At 43.1% G+C, this 21,018-nt stretch overlaps 1 protein-coding gene and 1 long non-coding RNA gene across 2 annotated transcripts; one reads left to right on the top strand and one right to left on the bottom strand.

Annotated features, from left to right (window-relative positions):
* Nucleotides 1–464: 464 nt before the first annotated feature.
* Nucleotides 465–5,106, bottom strand: SDR42E1 (short chain dehydrogenase/reductase family 42E, member 1). Its single transcript, XM_075576713.1, has 3 exons — nt 4,853–5,106; nt 2,931–3,030; nt 465–2,040 (listed from the first exon to the last, which is right to left on the bottom strand). The coding sequence occupies exons 1-3, from the start codon at nt 4,884–4,886 to the stop codon at nt 933–935; spliced, it is 1,242 nt and encodes a 413-aa protein (XP_075432828.1). The 5' UTR covers nt 4,887–5,106; the 3' UTR covers nt 465–932.
* On the top strand, nt 4,884–19,608 carry LOC142469931 (uncharacterized). The gene is made up of 3 exons (XR_012789127.1): nt 4,884–5,232; nt 8,465–8,541; nt 19,021–19,608. It is a non-coding gene; the product is annotated as an uncharacterized LOC142469931 (long non-coding RNA).
* Nucleotides 19,609–21,018: the final 1,410 nt, after the last annotated feature.

Raw genomic sequence — 21,018 nt, 5'->3', positions numbered from 1 at the left:
AAATGCCTTTAGGAACGGAACCTTTCATTTAAACAGTGTTCATATGGGAAAACGTGTTTCGCTTTACAACGTTTCGCTATCCAACGCCATTTTGAGTAATGCATTGTGTCGGATAACCGAGGACTGCCAGTACAAGGAATGTATGCCGTTACATTTTAGATATGCAATTCCACATGCCAGAACATAGAACTATGCATATAAAACCACTTTGGTTTATAGTACATAGACTAAATACAACTTTAACTTCCACCCACTTGGAATGCCTCCGAACTCCCACAAAGCAGCCATAAGAAAACATAGTATGTTAGGAAAAGCAGTTCTGTTTGGTCTTTATGTGAAATAGAGGTGCGCATTACCACCCCCCTCCCCCTCCCCCTCAACATTTTAGGCAAATTGATGCTTTGCAAAGTTTGCGAATATTACTTTTGTTTCGAAAAAGAAAAAGGTATGTCAGACCACAGGTATGCAACGCATTCTCAGCAACTTTTTAATCTGCAGTACATTCATTTTCAGGGAGGAACAAAATGAAAGGTTCCCGCTAACAAGAACAGCTACTTTACCATTTTTAATGTTTCTGTATATGTTTAATCTTAGGGTATTTCAGCTGAACTATAAAGTTGTTTGTTCCCCAAACACAGTCATGGGTAATTTTACTGTGCAAAACAATTGGGCCCAAGCTATCGTATTGCTTAAATGTAGTCGCCACTTACTACATTTATATTTGTTTTGTAACCATTTAGAATAAAGCCTGAATGCTATTTACAAATATTACCTCCATAACTGATGGACATAACAGCACCTAATTAGAGTGCATGTCAAAGGCAGAGGAGGGTTCAAGATCAGAATGATCATTTGTTACCAGGTTTGTAAATTAGTTTACAGACAGTTGGGGAAAAACAAAAACGTGAGGATTCATTATGGCCATTTGTAATTTACAGGTACACACCCACTACCGCTGGTAACCATGAAAGTAGCACCAACACCAGCAAGAAAATAAATATAATGTCCCAAATAAAGTAACTTTTCTCCACCCTTCTAAAATGTTTGCCATGGCCCCGGGATTGGAACCACTCAACAACTTCCTTCAGTGTAAACTGAAGAGGTTGGAATCCCAGCTCCCGCTTGGCTTTTTCCATGCTGAAGTAGTGAGTAACTCCCGTCTTGTAAACTTCAGTACGGGTAAGTAAGGGTTGAAAATTATACACAGGACTAACAAGAAAGTGTACCCACTCAGTGATGAATGCAAATAAATACACCAGGAAGAGGGGAAGACGAATTGTGGGGAACTTGTAACCCAAGCCTTCCACCAGAGGCCGGAAAAACTCAAAGTTATTTATTGGCATGCCATCCGAAATGAAGTATGGCTGGCCGGCGGCAATGTGATTTTTCTCCGATTTCAGACCTTCTGAGGCTAAAATGTGAGCAGACACAAGATTATCTACATGCACAAATTCCACAAGGCTTTTAGGATCCCCGTATACAAACTGGAACAGACCATTTTCAATGTAACGGACAACTCTGGGAAGATGTCTTTGCTCCCCAGGCCCATAGATACCAGCAGGCCTTAGAGCACAGGTTCTTAACCAGCCTTCTTTATTTTTAAGTTCAGCGTTGTTTGCCTTCAGCACTTTCAGCTCTGCTAATGACTTGGTGCGAGAGTAGTGGTCTGGGTGGAGATTTAGAGGTAGGTATGGGAGAGATTCATCACCATTCTTGATAACTTGGCCCCCAAAAACCACGTTGAAAGTACTTGTGTAAACGAGCCTTGGAATTCCTTTATTTAGGCAGGCTTGGATTACATTTTCTGTGCCTGTCACATTAACTTCTTCTATAAGGCTTCTTTGTAGTTGTTCCCTCCCAGACATTCCATAAGAAGCCGTATGGAATACACAGCTCACATCAGTAAAGGCATCTTCTACTTCAGCGAGGCAGCGAACATCCCCTTGTATGAATTTGACTCCCTCTGGCACCTCCTGGACTGGTTTTTGCACATCAAAAAGAATCACATTGACTCCAAATTTATGTAGGGTGCACCCCAACCTAAAACAAACAGTTGTGTAAATAATATAGGTTCCCACAATTATTACTTTTAAGAAATTGAATATTATTCTGTATTAGGGACCTAATACTCCACCTGCTGAATCCTGTGGCTGATATATGAAGAGGTGCAAGAACACATTCCAAAACAACAGTTTTAATAGTAAGTGATCGTGCTATGAAGCTAGAGGTGGCTGCATAAATGTATACAGGCATACCCCGGTATAAGGACACTCACTTTAAGTACACTCGTGAGTAAGTACATATCGCCCAATAGGCAAACGGCAGCTCATGCATGCGCTTGTCAGCACGTCCTGAACAGGAATACCAGCTCCCTACCTGTACCGAAGCTGTGCGCAAGCGGGGAGATTATAGAGCCTGTTACAAATGCGTTATTTACACCAGTTATGCACGTATAGGACGATTGCAGTACAGTACATGCATCGATAAGTGGAAAAAAGGTAGTGCTTCACTTTAAGTACATTTTCCGCTTTACATACATGCTCTGGACCCATTGCGTACGTCAATGCGGGGTATGCCTGTACTTCTTTATTAGAAAGGTGTACACGAGTGGCTGTAAAAATGGAAATGTAGTTAAATAAGTAAATACAGTAGGATCATGCTACAAAGGGCCTATATTTGTATTTCGATATGAAAGCTCTGTATAAGCATGGAAGTAACTAGCTTTCTGTAAGTTGACCTGCAAAGCCGTTTCTGAACAGAATAGTGGAGAGGGAACATTAACGTAATTAATAACGGAATTTGGCTCCTTCGGAAGATGAAATTAGTGCTCATTACTCAACACATCCCTGTGGAATTCAATAATTGAACAGAATATTATTAATAGGCTTTTGTTAATTACACAACATTAGTAATTATAGTGTGACACTAACCTGTGACCAAAGTAGCCGCCTCCTCCAGTAACAAGAACCGTTTCTTTGGGAGAATGTAGGGCCTCCATTTTTTCTTTTGGAATGAAAGTTGCAGATATACCTTACATGGCAAAAAATATATAAACAATAATGTTTAGGAAATTAAAGGCAATACTGATAAATAACAAGAACATGTAACCATGATAAAGATTATTCCCTCCAGATTCTGGTACTGCTGCACAGCTAGCTCATGGTTATGCCATAGTAGCGATAGTCCCAGAATGCTCTATACCAATGAAATCAGTCAGGACATGGAGGCGATGAATGTGAAAATAAGATATACATTATGTACACGTGTATTCATAACATAGGCAGTGTCAGACTTATTATTTGCATCATTGATCTAACTGGGGTTTATCCTTAAATCACTAATTCACTGTTAATCACAAACTCCCACTGGGAGTGAACATTGTTAAGGATTTTGTAGCTTGAATTGGCTTATCCAAAAAGCCTTAAAACCGCAGCCGAGCACACTGGGAGTTTTCTATAGGGCTTATACAGCAAGTCCCACAGCGACCAACCATTTGGGGGTTTATTGAATAAGTGCTGTAGCTTTGATGGAATCTCCATCACAAAAAAGTAAAAACTAAACCATAAAGAATTAATGATTTAAAAAATAGGGAGAGTGGGGGGGGGGGGGGGGGGGGGGGGCGGGGAGACAGTGGGGGGGGTGGGGGGAGGGAGAGAGAAAGTGGGTGGGGGGGAGGGAGAGAGAGTGGGGGGGAGGGAGAGAGAGTGGGGGGGAGGTAGAGAGTGGGGGGGGGGAGGTAGAGAGTGGGGGGGAGGGAGAGGGTGGTGGGGGAGAGAGTGGGGGGAGGGAGAGAGAGGGGGGAGGGAGAGAGTGGGGGGGGTGGAGAGAGAGTAGGGGGGGTGGAGAGAGAGTGGGGGGGTGGAGAGAGAGTGGGGTGGGGGGGTGGAGAGAGAGTGGGGGGGTGGGGTGGAGGGAGAGAGTGGGGGTGGGGAGAGAGAGAGTGGGGGGTGAGAGAGAGAGTGGGGTGGAGAGTGTGGGGGTGGGGTGGAGAAAGTGAGAGTGGGGGGGTGGGGTAGAGCGAGAGTGGGGGCGTGGGGTAGAGCGAGAGTGGGGTAGAGTGAGAGTGGGGGGGTGGGGTAGAGCGGGGGTGGGGGAGTGGGGTAGAGCGGGGGTGGGGGAGTGGGGTAGAGCGAGAGTGGGGGTGTGGGGAAGAGCGAGAGTGGGGGGGTGGGGAAGAGCGAGAGTTGGGGGGGTGGGGAAGAGCGAGAGTGGGGAGGGTGGGGAACAGCGAGAGTGGGGGGGGGTGGGGAAGAGCGAGAGTGGGGGGGTGGGGAAGAGCGAGAGTGGGGGTGTGGGGAAGAGCGAGAGTGGGGGGGTGGGGAAGAGCGAGAGTGGGGGAGTGGGGAAGAGCGAGAGTGGGGGGGTGGGGAAGAGCGAGAGTGGGGGGGTGGGGAAGAGCGAGAGTGGGGGGGTGGGGAAGAGCGAGAGTGGGGGGGTGGGGAAGAGCGAGAGTGGGGGGGTGGGGAAGAGCGAGAGTGGGGGGGTGGGGAAGAGCGAGAGTGGGGGGTGGGACGTGGAGAGAGTGGGGGGGGGTGGGACATGGAGAGAGGGGGGGTGGGTGGAGAGAGAGTGGTGGGAGAGAGTGGGGGTTGGAGAGAGAGTGGGGGGTTGGAGAGAGAGAGAGTGGGGGGTTGGAGAGAGAGAGAGTGGGGGGTTGGCGAGAGAGAGAGTGGGGGGTTGGAGAGAGTGGTGGGGGTGGAGCGAGAGCGAGGAGTGGGGGAAGGAGAGGAGTGGGGGCAGGGAGGGAGAGGAGTGGGGGCAGAGAGGGAGAGGAGTGGGGGCAGGGGGGAGAGGAGTGGGGGGAAGGAGAGGAGTGGGGGGAGAAGAGAGGAGGGAAGGAGTGGTCACACACCTTTCTTCTCGCCAAATAGTACCACTTTAAGCATTTGTGACGTCACTGTGACCTTTAACCCGGGTCGTCAAGACGAGGCTACCAACCGCTCTACGGGACTGCACTTGTCACCTAACCGCAGACGCCTGGACACCGCATCCCTTACGCACACTGCGAACCACTGGCTTATTCATTGTGATTCTCATTTCACTACTAATACTTTATTACATGTTTTTTCCGTACAGCAACATGGCGGCGCCCTGTGGTGGCAACAACGCGGGTAAAACTGCGCAGTGACGGAAGGAGGTCACGTGACGGGCTGCGCACGATGGCGGGTAAAATGAAACCAGAGGAGGTGAAGTCTGTGCTGGGGACACTGAGTGGGGTCACACGCAGCCTCGGTAATGTGGTGTGGTGTGGTGTGGTGTGGTGTGATATACAGTATATACACACATACATAAACACACACGAAGAAGAAAAAAAAACCCACAACAAGCACTCTTGTTAATCAAAAAATAATAGAACGCAAGAACAGGAAACCTAGTTAGAGAGCACTCTATCACGGGAAGTAATTGGTGGAATAGTTCAAATTCAATTTTAATGTCTATAAACGAATATAAAATACAGGGTATTAAAAAAAATATTTGAACCTATGTGTATAGGGTAGCCTTGAGGTTCAGGCAAGATAGGTGAGGCTAGATAGATCTCTCTCTAGTTCCCTGTGTGTGGTGACCTGCTCATAGAACGGAACATTGCTATGTAGGAAGTGTAATGCTGTAGTAGGGCATTAGTAGGATGTCATCAGGAGGAATAATCCTATAGCGCAGAGCTCCGCAACTCCAGTCTCTATTTTATTGAGTGCTGTGGTCGACGTGAGTGATCTGTGCATGTGTGGAAGATACTGCTACAGTGTTACAAAGACCAGTGTAGACACATACTAGGATCAAAGTAATGATCCAATTAAATCTCCAATAAAGTAACACTTATGACTTGGTGCTGGGGGGAAGATAAATTGTATCAGAATTAATAAACTGAGCGCCAAGTTAGCTATGGTGGTAGTATGGATGTATACACACGCTACTCCTAACCGTGATATATCCTCGGTAGAGGTAGCTGCGTAGAGTAACGCGATATCCCCACAATAACTAGAGAGAATCAGAAGAATGTCAGTCCTCCGCCTAAGGTATACCCGCTGCCAGCGTTCACAGTAAAGTGTTGCATACTGTGTTACTGGTGTTAATTGATGGCACGTATGATCCAAGGTTTGAAGGTTTCTTAATAATTGGTATGCTCCAGCATCAGCGCTGATCATGATAGTTATATTAGCGCCAATGTCAGGTGGAGAAATGCTTATCAGTGAGGTAGGTAAAAAAATATATAGCTATATATCTCTTCTATACGCCTGAATCAAATGCCGATCAATGCGGTCATATCGGCATTGATTACTGCATGGAGTGTAAATAGTGAAGCCCCACTGGTAGGTAGGTGTGGCATAAGGACCCCAATCATATATGTATTCTTTCCTGCATCAGTACTGATCATATGGATATGTCGGTGCCAATGATTATTGGAAATATGCTGGCAGTAAGGTAGAGAACAAAGGACTTGTTGAATCAATATAGTGGACCATATTAGAGACCGACCTTAAGGGTCAGGGGATCACTAGCTCTCAATGGCTCGTGATAACGCTTAGCTCTGGGTAGATTACCCTAGCCACAGCGCTAGTGTCGGAGGATTAATCCTCAACTCCGAGCTCCGCAACTGAGTTTCTGTTTCTCTGTATGCTGCGGTCAGAATGAGTGGTCTGCGCATGTGTGGAAGATTCTGCCCCAGAGTATCTTCTGTATCTTAATCAAAAAATAGCAAATAGATTTATTAAACCAATGTAAACACAGAAATTAATAAAAAAACAGATTAAGTTCAAACTGGGACCACAAGAAAAGCCTAACAAATAATCAAGAGACACCCACTAAGGCTGAAATAAACTGCTATGGGTACAAAAAAAAATTCAGGTATTCAATAACACAAAAGCAGCAAAAAAAGACACACATTACCTAAACAAATAGTTCCCACAGAGTCTTGACTTGCCAGTCCAAAAAACATGCACAATTAAATGAAATTTGGAGGAGTACTAAGTGGAAGAGAACTAAACCATGTGTAGGAAAAGTAAAGAAACCCAGTAGGAAGGGTCAAGTAATGTGAAAAGCAAAATATCCATGAGCTGCTATAATGATATAGTAGAATAACAGCACATTGAGTAAGGGCTGAGATCAACGCACATGAATACTGCTTATGCACAAGAAAGAAAAGTCCTGAAAATGAAAGCAGTAAGAGTGGGCTTATCAGGTAATACTTCACCACAGAATCTCATGTGTAGCTCCTGACTAGCGGAGTGCTAGTAATGGACAGCAGATGGCCATGCGGATCCCAAATCTGGATCCATTCTTTTGGCCAACAAGTAGCTGGATTAAACATGAAGTGCTCCGCGTTTGTATCCGCAACCAGCTGACGTGGACACCGCAGAAATTTGGATCGCGGGACCGGCAGATGTGTATGGCGACTGATGTGGATACCGGAGCCCTTCATGTTTAACCTCTACGTGTGTGTGTGTGTGTGTGTGTGTGTGTGTGTGTGTGTATGTATATATATATATGTATATATATATATATATATACATATACATATACATATACATATACACAGTGTTCGACAAACCTATACATTTGCTCGCCCCGGGCAAGTGGATTTAACCCCCGGGCGAGTAAATATTGGCCCAAGCAGCACACGTTTGGTACTAGGTGGCGAGTAGATTTTTTGGTGATTTGTCAACCACTGCATATACATATACATATATACAGTGTTCGACAAACCTATACATTTGCACGCCCCGGGCGAGTGGATTTAACATCGTGGCGAGCTCCTATTGGCCCAAGCAGCACACGTGTGGTACTAGGTGGCGAGTAGAATTTTTTGTTCGGCGAGTAGATTTTTTGGGGATTTGTCGACCACTGTATGTATATATATATATATATATATATATATATAACACACACACACAACGAATGGCATATCCAAAGCTTTACAATGCAACCCTAAGTACCGTTTTTCGACACCGGAATGCGTTATCCGACGCTCACCGCCACTGATTAACATGGGACTCACTTTACAACGGTTTCACTATCCAACGCTACTTCAAGAGCGGGTTCCGTTGGATAACCGAGGACTGTGTGTTTGTGTGTGTGTGTGTGTGTGTGTGTGTGTGTGTGTGTATATATATATATATATATATATATATATATATATATATATATATATATATATATATATATATATATTACACTCAGCCATCTTTATTCTCACAACTTAATGTGCAAAGTTCGCTTAATTAGACAAAACGCCTATTGAAGTCGATTGAGTTTCCGGGCAATAGCCCCCTGATCAGCACTATCTCGGTTTAGTTAGGCTCCACTTTCTCATGTACTATGGCAAAGATTGTGGTATTGCTTTTTTTTTGTTAACCCATTTTACCCAAGCATTGGATTACATTTAGTACATCATTGATTACCTTTATGTCTTTGTCATTTATTTCTGGTGTAACTTGTACCAATGAAACCTTATTTTAATTGATTGCAGGCTCTTGTATTGAGTCACTGGAAGAATGTCACAAAATGCTGGACAAATCCATACAGTGTCAAGGCTATCTGAACCAGGTAAGTCTTCTTAGACTTTTAAATCACCTTCTGTATTACTTTGTATTGGTGTTCCAAACAGCATAATACTACTACTACACACTTCCAGTCTCTCTAAAGGAGAGATTGCCAGTGGCAGGCCTATTGGTATAAGAAACAAATATTATATAATACATGATAGGACATCTATCACATGTGCAGACCCAACACTACTGGTTGTCTTATGGAGAGACACACAAAGGAATTGGTTACGGACATGGGCCCATATTCAATATGCTCTGAAGCTTTCCTCCTGTTGCTCTAGAATATTTAATCTCCATTCAATAATTGAATGGAGCATATTTATAAAAAATAACCAATACGAATCGGCGCCTTTATGTAAGTCCATGCAAATGTCCAATAGGTATCCAAATGGGGAAATGTACCGTATTAAAAGTTTCAATCCTGCACCTCCAAGACAACTTGATGAATCCACGGCAGTGCGTCCCGTGATATGTGAAATCAAACACACGAGAAAATCATAGTGTAAACTGCTATTAACAAACACAACTCGCCACACCAAACGCACAAATACAAACAACATATGAAGGACAAAACAAAATTGTACAAAACATCAAAAAACATAAAAATACAAGGCTGAAAAGATTGAGCTAATTTATTAAAAAAAATTGCTACAATTAGGAATAACGTATTGCAGCTGGTCCGGTGGGGGAAAACCAGAATCCTACTCACAAAATAAAGAGTTATCAGGCAGATATCAGAAAAAGCAGGAAGTTGGTGGCTCAATCCTTCATTTGCAGGGGGAGCCTCTGTAAATGCTATCCGATGCTGTCCACACACTCCTAGAACCGACGTTCTGGTGCAGGGGACGGACCTCGGGGAGAAAAACCTCTTGCTGCTCGGTCGTTTCAGTCAAATATCAAGCCAGATAAGCTGCACACGCTAGTTCCTTCTAATTGGCTTGTGAACCTTGACCCTACGCGTTTTGTGCGCTTGCGTGTCACTTCCTCAGGGGATTATGGTAGTGTTTAAAGCTGGATGCTACTTATACCCCAAAAATATACGTAGGTACACCTCACTATAATAGTTCAAGTAATTTAAAACATATATAGCCATCAAATACTAATTGATATTTAAATGTAAATAAATTATTACCAGAAAAGTTACAAATCACAATTTCATATATAGAAGGGGTATCATTCACGTAATACTTCATGGGACGGTAATAAGAAACCCAAATGCGGATTATCAATGAGGCTACGGAGTTCCACTGTAGCTAGAGTTTGGATCCAGAAACACTCCCGTTGTAAGAGACGATTATCCCTATCACCACCACATGGGAATGGAGGAACCCATTCTATACTAATAATCCGTATAGCATGAGCAAACATTTTGATGAGTTCCAAAAAGACGAAACGGCCATCTATTTTTTGGTCTCGAACTGTCCAGCTTCGGTTCCAAGGTGGGAGCTGAACGTAAGCTGCCTGACATTCCTTCTCAAATAATAGCTGCTTCACCACTGCAAATGTTTTGTGTCTCTATGCAGAATCCTCTGTGTCTACAGTACTTAACACTGTAACAAGCTGTATAAATGGGGTCTAGTCTGGCTCTTTGCTCCGCTTTGAAGCTACCTTTTCAAATCATTACTCCTGTAATCAAACTGATTAAACATTTGTGACTAGCCCTCTGCTCAATTTTTATGATCAAGGCCACATCAATTTGTGTTGTAATGTTGATTTAAGAAGGGTGTGCAATGGAAGGTCTCTGGGAGAAGTACAACAGCCATTGTAAATCTTGCCCGCTCTTATCTGCCATAACCGTCTTCTTCTTTACTGAAATCTTATAAGCTCTGGAAAAGATTTATGGCCTTGGAGAAGGTACACAAAGATTTATAGCAGATGAAATAGGAGCCAATGTGAAAGTGCCCAACTGCTGGACTATGCAGCCCTGTCCAGTGCAATCTAGAAATCAATCATTCTCTGTAATGGTGCACGGTGCACATATATTGTTCTGAAATATATAAACATAGAACAGAAGAGAATGGAGTACCCGAAGCTCAAACATTATATGCTGGAAGTGTTGTCTTGTCACACTGTGATGTGGATAAATGTTGCGAACATTTAACCCCTTGCGCTGCCTTTGGGGCATGGCATGCCTTGACAATTTATTGTCTAAATCCAAGGTGCACCATTAATAAATGCAGCTGTGCTTTATCTGCATGCAACTTTATTTCTTTGTATTAATAAGGGAGACCATTGTGAGTTCTGAGGTAGTTAAAAATAAGTACTGTAATAAGTTGGTAAGAACGAGCATTCGTTTTGGGGATTGGCTTCTGCAAAGTTTTATAGTAAAAGGCAGTTCTAAAAAACATTAATTTGTAGAGATAGTCATTCCTCTAGTCATCCTGACCACCAATTTCAATGTGAAATTATCCAGTAGTTTTCTATTTTGAAGAAAATGTATTTAATGGCGTTGCAATGTGTTGAAAACCCCTCTTGTAGCCAAGTGTTTCATATAATAATGAATGATGGGCAAACAATGTAATACGGACACGGTCCATGGATGAGTAAATACATAGCTTGTATCTTCATTGTGGGCTTGTTGGGGCAGACAGGTGTTGCTATACATTCCCACAGAGGGTGCTGTTGGACCATACATGTAATGACTCACGCTGAAGATTGTTTCTACATGTATAATAAAGGTTGCTCTGGCCAGCCCAGGGGAATCGGGGCCTCTGGTCCCACCTGTCAGCTTGGTAAGTTTCCAGAGACACCAAGCCATGTGATACTCATTCAAACTGTTGGGTCTCGGGTAGCACTACTGTAGCTATATTCTTATACTGATGGTCTGCGCCTGTGGTGAATTCACCGTTCTCATTAAAGCACAAGCAGAGATGAATGTAGCTCAACAGCCAATATCTGATGCAAGGCAATCTTATATTACTTTCTTGATCTTGTATGGGCCATTACAATTCCTTTGAATATGGAAAAGGATACATGTCCTATGTTGGTCATTTAGGCATCACTTTATATAGGAAAGGCATAACTACCTCACTTAGTGTTTGTATAAATGCATTTGTACATTATCATTAGAGTGCAGGTCACAAAAAACATTACAACCTTCAATGTAATACTTCATTGCAAATTTTTGCAATAGTTTTCTATTTTTGAGGAAAAATGTGCAACCTGTTTTTAGGGAATATTAAATATGCTCTCCCAGTTTTCTCCTAGTTTCTGTATAATTTGCATGCTTATCTCTGCATCATGCATGCCCTTGTGACAGAATTAGTATTGCACATGCCAGTGTGGCATCTGGAGTCTGGCTTTCAAGGTGCATCTGAAAAGCTAATAAACGCTTTCTGAATTATTGAACAAGTCTTAGACATTTTAATGTATTTTTTTTCCTATCTCCAAACTTTATTAAGTTTTGATATAAAAGGGGTTAAACGGGAAGGTGATTTCAATGATGAGAACCAGTCTGCTGCAGTTAATGATAAATAGATAAAACTCCCTTTGTGGTTTTGATGTATATCCTGTTGAACCTAGACATCAAAGAGCTGTCAAAGAAGCTACCCATGTGCTGTTAATTTATAATCGCTCTAGAAAGCAATCCATAATCTCCCATCACTCCTACTACGTTTATGATAACCTAGCCCTCACCCCCTCCCCGCCCCCAGCCCACCACACCCCCCCTCCAACCATCTAAATCCATCGAGAGCGCTGCATCAAACTAAGCTGTCACAGAAACGGAGATCTACACTTTGATCACAGTGGAAGAACTAAGGACATTTAAAGGGGCAAGTTAAAAAAAAAACATTTTGAACAATGTATCGGTGTGATGCACTTCCTTATATTTAATTTCCCTTAAGTAACTGTCTTTATTTATATCTTGCATCACAAGTGATATTTTTATTTGCTGTACTATGTACAGAGGTTTTTTTTTTTGTTTTTGGTCACTTTTATACCCACCATAACGTATTTAATGTGTGGCTGAAACATATTCCTGCTTCAAATTGCAAATCCAGTATAACCAGCCTCGCACTGACTTGACCCAAAAGGTCTTTTTTCACATTTTTTTTAATCCAGATTTTACTTTCCTCACTTTTGTTGCTCCCTGTGCCTTTTTGGTTATGGGGGCATGAGAATTCTTTAAACCCACCCGCCATTTTTGGATAGGAGTGCTTATGCACCTTCATAGAGCACTTGGTGCACTGTTTTTATAGTCGCTGTAACAGTGCATCCCCCCCTTGCACAGGCCTTTTTGTTTTGAATGGATTTTAGATGTTTCGGTTTTGGTTCCACGATTTTGGTGCTTAGTCGCCATCTCTCCCAGAGAGAAAATGACCAAAGTCTTGGCCTCTCTTGCTGGACTTTTGGCAGAAGAGAGGAAGCGAAGAGGACGTCTGGATTCCTGATGGATGAAGGCGTCAAAGACCTTTTTGGCACAATACCCACCATAACGTATTTAATGTGTGGCTGAAACATATTCCTGCTTCAAATTGCAAATCCAGTATAACCAGCCTCGCACTGACTTGACCCAAAAGGTCTTTTTTCACATTTTTTTTAATCCAGATTTTACTTTCCTCACTTTTGTTGCTCCCTGTGCCTTTTTGGCTATGGGGGCATGAGAATTCTTTAAACCCACCCGCCATTTTTGGGTAGGAGTGCTTATGCACCTTCATAGAGCACTTGGTGCACTGTTTTTATAGTCGCTGTAACAGTGCATCCCCCCCTTGCACAGGCCTTTTTGTTTTGAATGGATTTTAGATGTTTCGGTTTTGGTTCCACGATTTTGGTGCTTAGTCGCCATCTCTCCCAGAGAGAAAATGACCAAAGTCTTGGCCTCTCTTGCTGGACTTTTGGCAGAAGAGAGGAAGCGAAGAGGACGTCTGGATTCCTGATGGATGAAGGCGTCAAAGACCTTTTTGGCACAATGGCTGAATAGATTTGGGGAAAGTAACAAGACTCGTCCGACTTCTGGAAGACGGTCATAAGTAGGAGCACCTAAGTCACTACGATGATTTGAGCACAGGGCACACAGGCTCTCAAAAAAAACCCCAGCTGTCTTTGAGTAGGTTTACTGGCTATGCACTTCTTTAACACAGACTGTGCTAAAAAGCTGTGTAGTGCAGCAGGCATAAGTTTTATAGGGGGTCCATGTTAAAATGGACTTGGAGCAAAAGTTGACACATTTTTGTGCTCATTGTCACGCTGTGTTCACCACAAACTAGGCGGACCACAGTGCTGAGGTGGGAATGGATATAGCGCCACCCACAGCCACCAGGGCGCGTCTTGAGTGTAGGTTGGTCTGGGTCACCAGGTCGGGATAGGAGAGGTACGGATAGTTCAAGGTACTGTTAGCCGAGTCCGGGGTTGGAGAGGGGAACGTAGTAGTTTTACCGTAAGCCAAGGTCAGGTGTGGAGAGAGCAGTGTGGTCGTTTGCCTTAGCTGGGGTCTGAAACCAAGAGTACGGAGTAGTCGAGGAGGAAGCTGAGTCGGTACATGGGAGGAACACTGCAAAACACGACAGGACTAGGGAGGCAGAGAGTAATCAGAACAGGAACTGGTTTATGCTCAGCCAAAGTGCCAGTGGCACAGCTGAGCACAAGTAGGAGAGAGCGTCCAATAGGAGAACTGCAGTGTGGAGGTGTGTGGCCAGCAGGGGTTGTGATAGGCAGAGCGCAGTTGTAAAGAGCACCTGTTAGAGCGAGGAGGCAAGGCTACTGGGCTGGAGCGCGCTCCCGTGCGCATGGCTGCGCCTTCGTGTGTGTGGCCGAGTGCGTGCCATAGACCGCCACTCTTTAGATGGCGCAGGCGCGCGTGCACCTTAGTGCGGCTGTCGGGCGGCATGGCGGGAGCGACTGGAGGAGCCCGCGGCGGTGCAGGTGAGTGACGCTCCCGAGCCTCACACTCATTTGCATGTCATTTCTAAGAATCCCTGGTAGCATACGGTGCTACCATTGGAAAAAGATAATGGTGAAAAGCAGAGTTGCAGACCTGTCTGAGACGTGTGAATGTGCTCATAAGTCATATTTTTATTTACTGCAAATAATACAAATGTTTGTTTTTCTTCTGTGTGGCTAATTATTGCATCATTTATCATTATTATTTTTTCAATATGCAACAAAGCTAACAATTCAGCTGTGGGTTTGAAGATTAGCAAACGGTCTAATCAGTAGAATACATTACATAAAGATTGTAAAAACCCTCCCAAAGCATTTGTTTCTAACGTGTGTGTGTGTGTGTGTGTGTGTGTGTGTGTGTGTGTGTGTGTGTGTGTGTGTGTGTGTGTGTGTGTGTGTGTGTGTGTGTGTGTGTGTGTGTGTGTGTGTGTGTTTCTCCAATAGAATTTGCTGGGAGGTTGCTGACCCCAAAGAAGGAGCTGCCCGGACGTTGTAAGCTCCATACAAAATCATCAACTTTTTTTGTGGAAAACATATTTATTTTTTTTATTTTTTTTTTAGTCAATTTTGTATACGCTTTTTTTATTTTTCATTATTTATTTTTTATTTAACATTTTCATTTTTTGGTTAATATATTTCACCTAATTATATTATATTTTGATAATCATATTTTTTAGTGTTTTTTGCAATAATTGTTCATCACTCATTATTTTTTATTCAATATATTTTTTTTAACACACTACAAATATACATATACAATGTTTACATTTTTTACATTTTACACACACTCACCATCATTACGTATGACCACCATCTGAGTTCCTATATATATTTTATAACAATACATCTTTACAATTGTTTTATACGGGTCATCTGTGCTGACATTTGTTGCGGTCTGTTTGTTGTCAGGAGATGTTGAATCTATATATATATATATATATATATATATATATATGTGTGTATATGGTATATATATATATATATATATATATATATATATATATATATATATATATATATATATATATATATATATATATATATATATATGGCATAAGGGCACGTTAAAGGATAAATGGAGCAGACGGACATTAAAAAAAATTATATATATTTATATTATATATATTTTAATGTCCGTCTGCTCCATTTATCCTTTAACGTGCCCTTATGCCATATATATATATATATATATATGCTATATACACACATATATATATATATATATATATATATTTAAATATATTTAATGTCCGTCTGCTCCATTTATCCTTTAACGTGCCCTTATGACATATGGCACAGACAGAGGCCCTATACCAGGCCTGGCTGTACCAGATACATGGCAAAATGCTCGTTTTCTAGGGCGTGATCTTGATAACCACTCCAACATGTACCGATCACAACAAAAGTAAATCCGCCTCCACTCCCTTTTACAACATCTAGGTGGAAGGCCGGTCATGTGATTGATTCTGGAGCGTAAAGTGTAGATAACAATATCTGTCACCTGATGCTAGAGGCATCAACACTCCCTGTCACGGAGCACGCAACCTGCATATAGGACAAGGGTTAATACTCACGCTAGCAAGCGCTCTCACTTTTCACCTCCGCAGAGGTTCCTCAAATGGACAATGTCTCCTCTACAGGACAAGGGTTAATAGTCACGCTCGCAAGCACCACACCCTTCACTTTCACAAAGGTCCCTCAGATGAGTTAACCTCTCCCCTAAATCCGTCCCAATATACCACTGTCACGAACAGCACACAAGTGGGCACGTGACTTAGATATGCAACCAGGGTTAATACACACAGCTACTCTAGCCAACTCACATTATACCTGCGCAAGGTACCTCCAGTGAGTTAATATTAACCCCTTACTCTATGGCAATCATATCTATACACTGCCACCACCTGGGGTATGCAAATAAGAGATATTAAATTAATATTTGCGAGGGCCCCACGTCCCTGCTTGTTTTAGAAAAAACTTTGCACTTTAACACACACACAATCCGTAGTAGCAAAATGAGCGTGCAACAGTTCATTCAGAGCCCAAAGCATTACTTATTAAATGTTTTAAATATATATATATATATATATATATATATATACATACATACATACACTGAGAGACCCGGCGTGGAAGGGCAGGGGGCATGGAGTGGAAGGGCGGGGAGGGCCAAGGGTCGTGGAAGGGCAGGGAGGGGCGGGGGGGGGGGGGCAAAGGGCAGGGAGGGGCAAAGGGCAGGGAGGGTAGGGGGGGCAAAGGACAGGGTGAGTCAGGGACGCGTTAAATAACCAATTCCCCTGTGTTTACTCACCTTGCACACGGCCGCGCTCCTCTTCGTCCGGGTACCGGCCGCCCTCCTCCTCAACCTCGGGCTCCTCAGCGGAGAGGCTGAGACGCTCCGATGAGGAGGTGGTGTGCCATTCGCGGGGAGAGGCGGAGACAGCCGGAGGAGCGCCCTCGGGGATGGGGAGCGGCCTGTGTGAGGGGAGAGCCGCACAGTGTGTGCTCTGTGTGTGGGGGGGGGGGAGGGTGAGCGGGTGGGGTGTGAGGGAGAGTGCCGGGTGAGGGAGTGGCCTATGGGTGGTGAGAGCCGTGGTGAGGTGAGAGTCCCCCGCTGTGTCCCGGGCGATCGCTACGCTCCCCCGCTGACTGTAGCGGCGCCGGGGGGGGGAGGGGGAGGAAAAAGCGGGAGACCCAGGGAGAGGAGAAGGTGCGCACGGGTCCCGATGAGTGGCACGCACTGCGGCTGTGATGAGTTGGATTGCAGGCTGATGTTCGGGGAAGAAGCGGCGGAGCCTCCGGGACCGGCGGGTAAGAGACCGGGAGATGTGCTGCTAACATTGTGAGCCCCACCCCCCGGGTTATACTTGCTGCTAATGTATGTAACACCCCCCCCTACCCCTAAGTAAGTGTGTGTGTGTGTGTGTGTTGGACCTTTGGCCCGTCACTCCGCCTCAGGCCAATGAGAGGTGTGCGGGGGCGGGCGGGCCAAGGGAGCCATCTCATTGGCCTGAGGCGGAGTGACGGGCCAAAGCTCCAATGCGATTGCCGCTAGGGACAGAGGACACGCAGACAGGCATACAGTGCTTTCAGAAATATATAGTAGATATATACACACACACACACACTCTGCTTGGGTTACAGAAAAAAGAATTGCAATAAACAGTTACAAATAAATGCAAAACAGCTTCTTAAAATAAAAGGATAAAACATCAAATGGAAATCCCTATACAGCACATTACCCAAATGTTAGTGTTCTCCCAGAGATCACTGGTACAGAAGATGAGGTCTCGTGTATTTGGTCTCAAATACACCACTGTGATCTGATTTTCATAATCTTTGCTCAGACTTAAATATTCTTCCCATGTAAACCCCATAAACCCACCCCCCTGTTGTAAATCAGCTGTGAGATTGACGGTTTTACGACAGTGTGTTAAAATCCCTTCCCAGAATTACTTCCCCTTGTCTAATGGAATTTAATACTTCAAAAAAGGATGTAAAGAATGGAGTTCTAGATTAGTTTGGGGCATAAACAGATGCCAATGTAACCTTAGGCCTGGGACATGGTGCAGGGAGCGGCGCTGGGCAGCGCTGACGCTCATGCTCACCTGCTCACGCAGGAGATTTTTCTTGTCCCTGCATGAGTGTCAGCGAGCACGCTTGTGTGCCGGGTGGGAGGCTTTCGTGATGTGGGCCTGGGGGCGGATCGGGAGGCGGGGCTAGCGCGTCACGGCGCCGACGTCACGGACTGCCATTGGCTTCTGGCAGTCACGTGACCGGCCCTGCGCTTGCATGAGCGGCAAAATTTAAACTTGTCTGTTTCCTGCATTTCCACACGCCTCTGCACGCCTGCGGAAGCGCCGTCTAAAGCTGCGCTGATAGGGATAATGTTTCCCCTCAGTGCGCCTCAGCACAGTCTTTTTGACCATGTCCGAGGCCTTAGTCTCTCACGTTGCCTATTATGAAAATATATCTACCTTTGGGATCTTTCTTTATCTTCTCTGGGGCAAATGGTATGTTCTTATTAGGATGGTACCCCTTTTCTTTACTGGAGCTGAGGCTAAAAACACCTGGGGGTACATTTTGTCCCAGAAATGAGGGTGGGATTCGTGTTTCAAGTGGTTCTCCTGCAAAAGCACTAGGTCTGCTCTTAGTTTTTTATAGTTACTCATGGCTGTCCTCTGTTTGGGCTATTTTAGCCCTTTCACATTATGTGTAATGCATCTTAGATTGGCCATGGGGAATTATACTCTTTGTTCTGTTGGGTATTTTTGTGATGTGTGATAGGAGGATATCGCGTACCAACTTTTTATTTTTTATTATTTTTATAACCTATTTCACTATATCCACATCCATCAAATTATTTTTTATTAAAAAAAAAAAAAAAGTGTCATTTTCTTTAGCTCAGTGCAAGGGATCAGCGGTTTTGGCAGAAATACATCTGGCTAGGTTCTTCATAATCACCATATCCCGGCTCTGTCCTGGTAACAACTTTTCTCAGGTGTTAAAAGTCAAGTCTCACAATGTTCTGTTTGTTTTATCACTTGGTTCGTGGAAGTACAAGATGTTAAGTAACACTCTTTTCTTCCTGCCACAGAGTTTAAAGCCGATCCAAACTGGATTTGTTCTGAAGAATGAAAAAAGGGTTTCAGACGCTGCAGCGGTTTAACTCTTCTTACAGAATATTGGAAGGAAATATATCATCTCGGATGCCTGAATCGAAAAATAAATCAATCATACAGTATATTGATCTTTTGATGATGAATTTTTTTTTTTTTTTTTTTTTTTTAAACTACAAATTATTTTACAATAATGTCCCAAAGTAACAGTCGAGAAGAATTAATTTGTTTGGACTCAATGGAACCTACATAAAATGTGAATAATTTGCAGAAATTATAGCATGGACATCAATTATTTCCAGTCCTGTTATTGGTTCTGTGTTTTTTTGCAAATAACTTTGTGAAACCATATTAAAGCGTAAATATGTTTTCTCCATACTCCATGTTTTCTGTCTAACAACAAGCTTGTTATTTAATACTTGGTGATTATTTGATCAACAAGTACTGTAATTATGTGAACAAATAATGTAAAGTGTTTTTTTGTGGGCATGCTAGGTGATACCAGTTTTTTTGTTGTTGAAGAATCTCAAAACAATTTAAATAATAAAGGTATCGGTCTTACACAATGTTTGTTTATTTTTTTTATTACCGGTATTATTATTACTACTACGAAGAAACTGATGTAAATAGTGTTAAGTAAGCAAACCCAACAAGGTGTGGTGGGGGTGGAGGGGGGGTGGTTTAAAGGAAGTGAAGACCTATTAACAAAGAGAGACAAATTTATAGGAAAGCCAAAAATGGGTAGTTTCTTTCAATGGGCTAGGTTTGGACTCCTAAATATATAATTATACACATACATATAGCACATTAGTCTCTTCTGCAGGTGTATAGTACATCTAAAGAGATTGTACAGGGAACTATTGTACTGCGACATCTGTGAAGTCACTTCTCTCCAGGACTGATCAGACTCGTAGAGTTGGTATAGAACATAGCCTTGAAGGGGTCAGCATGTTATCATATTACTGCAAATCGCAGGACTATAGTGCGTTGTCCCAAATGTGTATATCCATTATAAATGGTGGGTGTATGTGTGTGTGTGTGTGGCATACAGATACATTTATGTAACTGCTGCCACTTGCTTATTTTCTGACCATCAAACTGTATTGCGAACACCCAAAGAAAACCCGCAATTCATACCAAATGTGACTGATTGCATTTTGTTATTATAATTGTGCAAATGAAGCATTCTCTTATAAACCACAGACCGTACTGTTCTGAGCGGTAACCCAGCTGCAAGTGAATGACAAATTTCATGTGACCTTCCCACTATCCACCCACTTAGCACAGAAGGGTCTGTACTGAGAATTTGGAAAGTGTAGTGTTATTAACTGTTGGGGTGAAGAGTGTTACTCTGTGCTTTTAGTAGACCTTAGTCTTAATTTTGCTGCTGTGGGAATGTAAAGTGACAAGCCCACTGTCACAAGGAGCTAGCACTGGGATTGAATTATATTCATGATCTATCAGTGATATCACTGATTTTCTCCAAGCCTAGGACATTCCGATCTATTTTCTTATTTTGACACAAACATCCGACGTGCAGCAACAGTTTCATATCTTCTAAGATTCCTAAATTCCAAGAAACGTGAAATCAAATTGCATCATGGCACATCGCTTTACTCATTTCACAGATCAGCGTGCACTTCACAACAGCTCATGTTACTAGCCAACAAAACGTACAAACTAAGGCGTGGCCATTTTGCCTGAGTCCAAAATTAAGAAACATTAAATGATGTAGAATAGATAAATTCTACTATATTTAATTGGGCGTCTGAAAATACTGTCCTATTATAACGAGGACTTATTGCTCACAGGGATAGGTGTGTCAGAATATCTTTGTTTAGCTTTGACATTCTGATAGTTCTATGCCAGCTCACATGGCACAGCTCCAATCTGGTTAGTGTCAGTTGTCATATAAAATAGAAATAAATAAAACTCTTAACTGAAAACAGGCAGTGTGTGTTTGTGTGTGTGTATAT

Source organism: Ascaphus truei, chromosome 19 (assembly GCF_040206685.1).
Source record: "Ascaphus truei isolate aAscTru1 chromosome 19, aAscTru1.hap1, whole genome shotgun sequence".
In the NCBI taxonomy this organism is placed as follows: Eukaryota; Metazoa; Chordata; class Amphibia; order Anura; family Ascaphidae; genus Ascaphus; species Ascaphus truei.
This window is presented reverse-complemented; position numbering and strand designations above follow the sequence as displayed.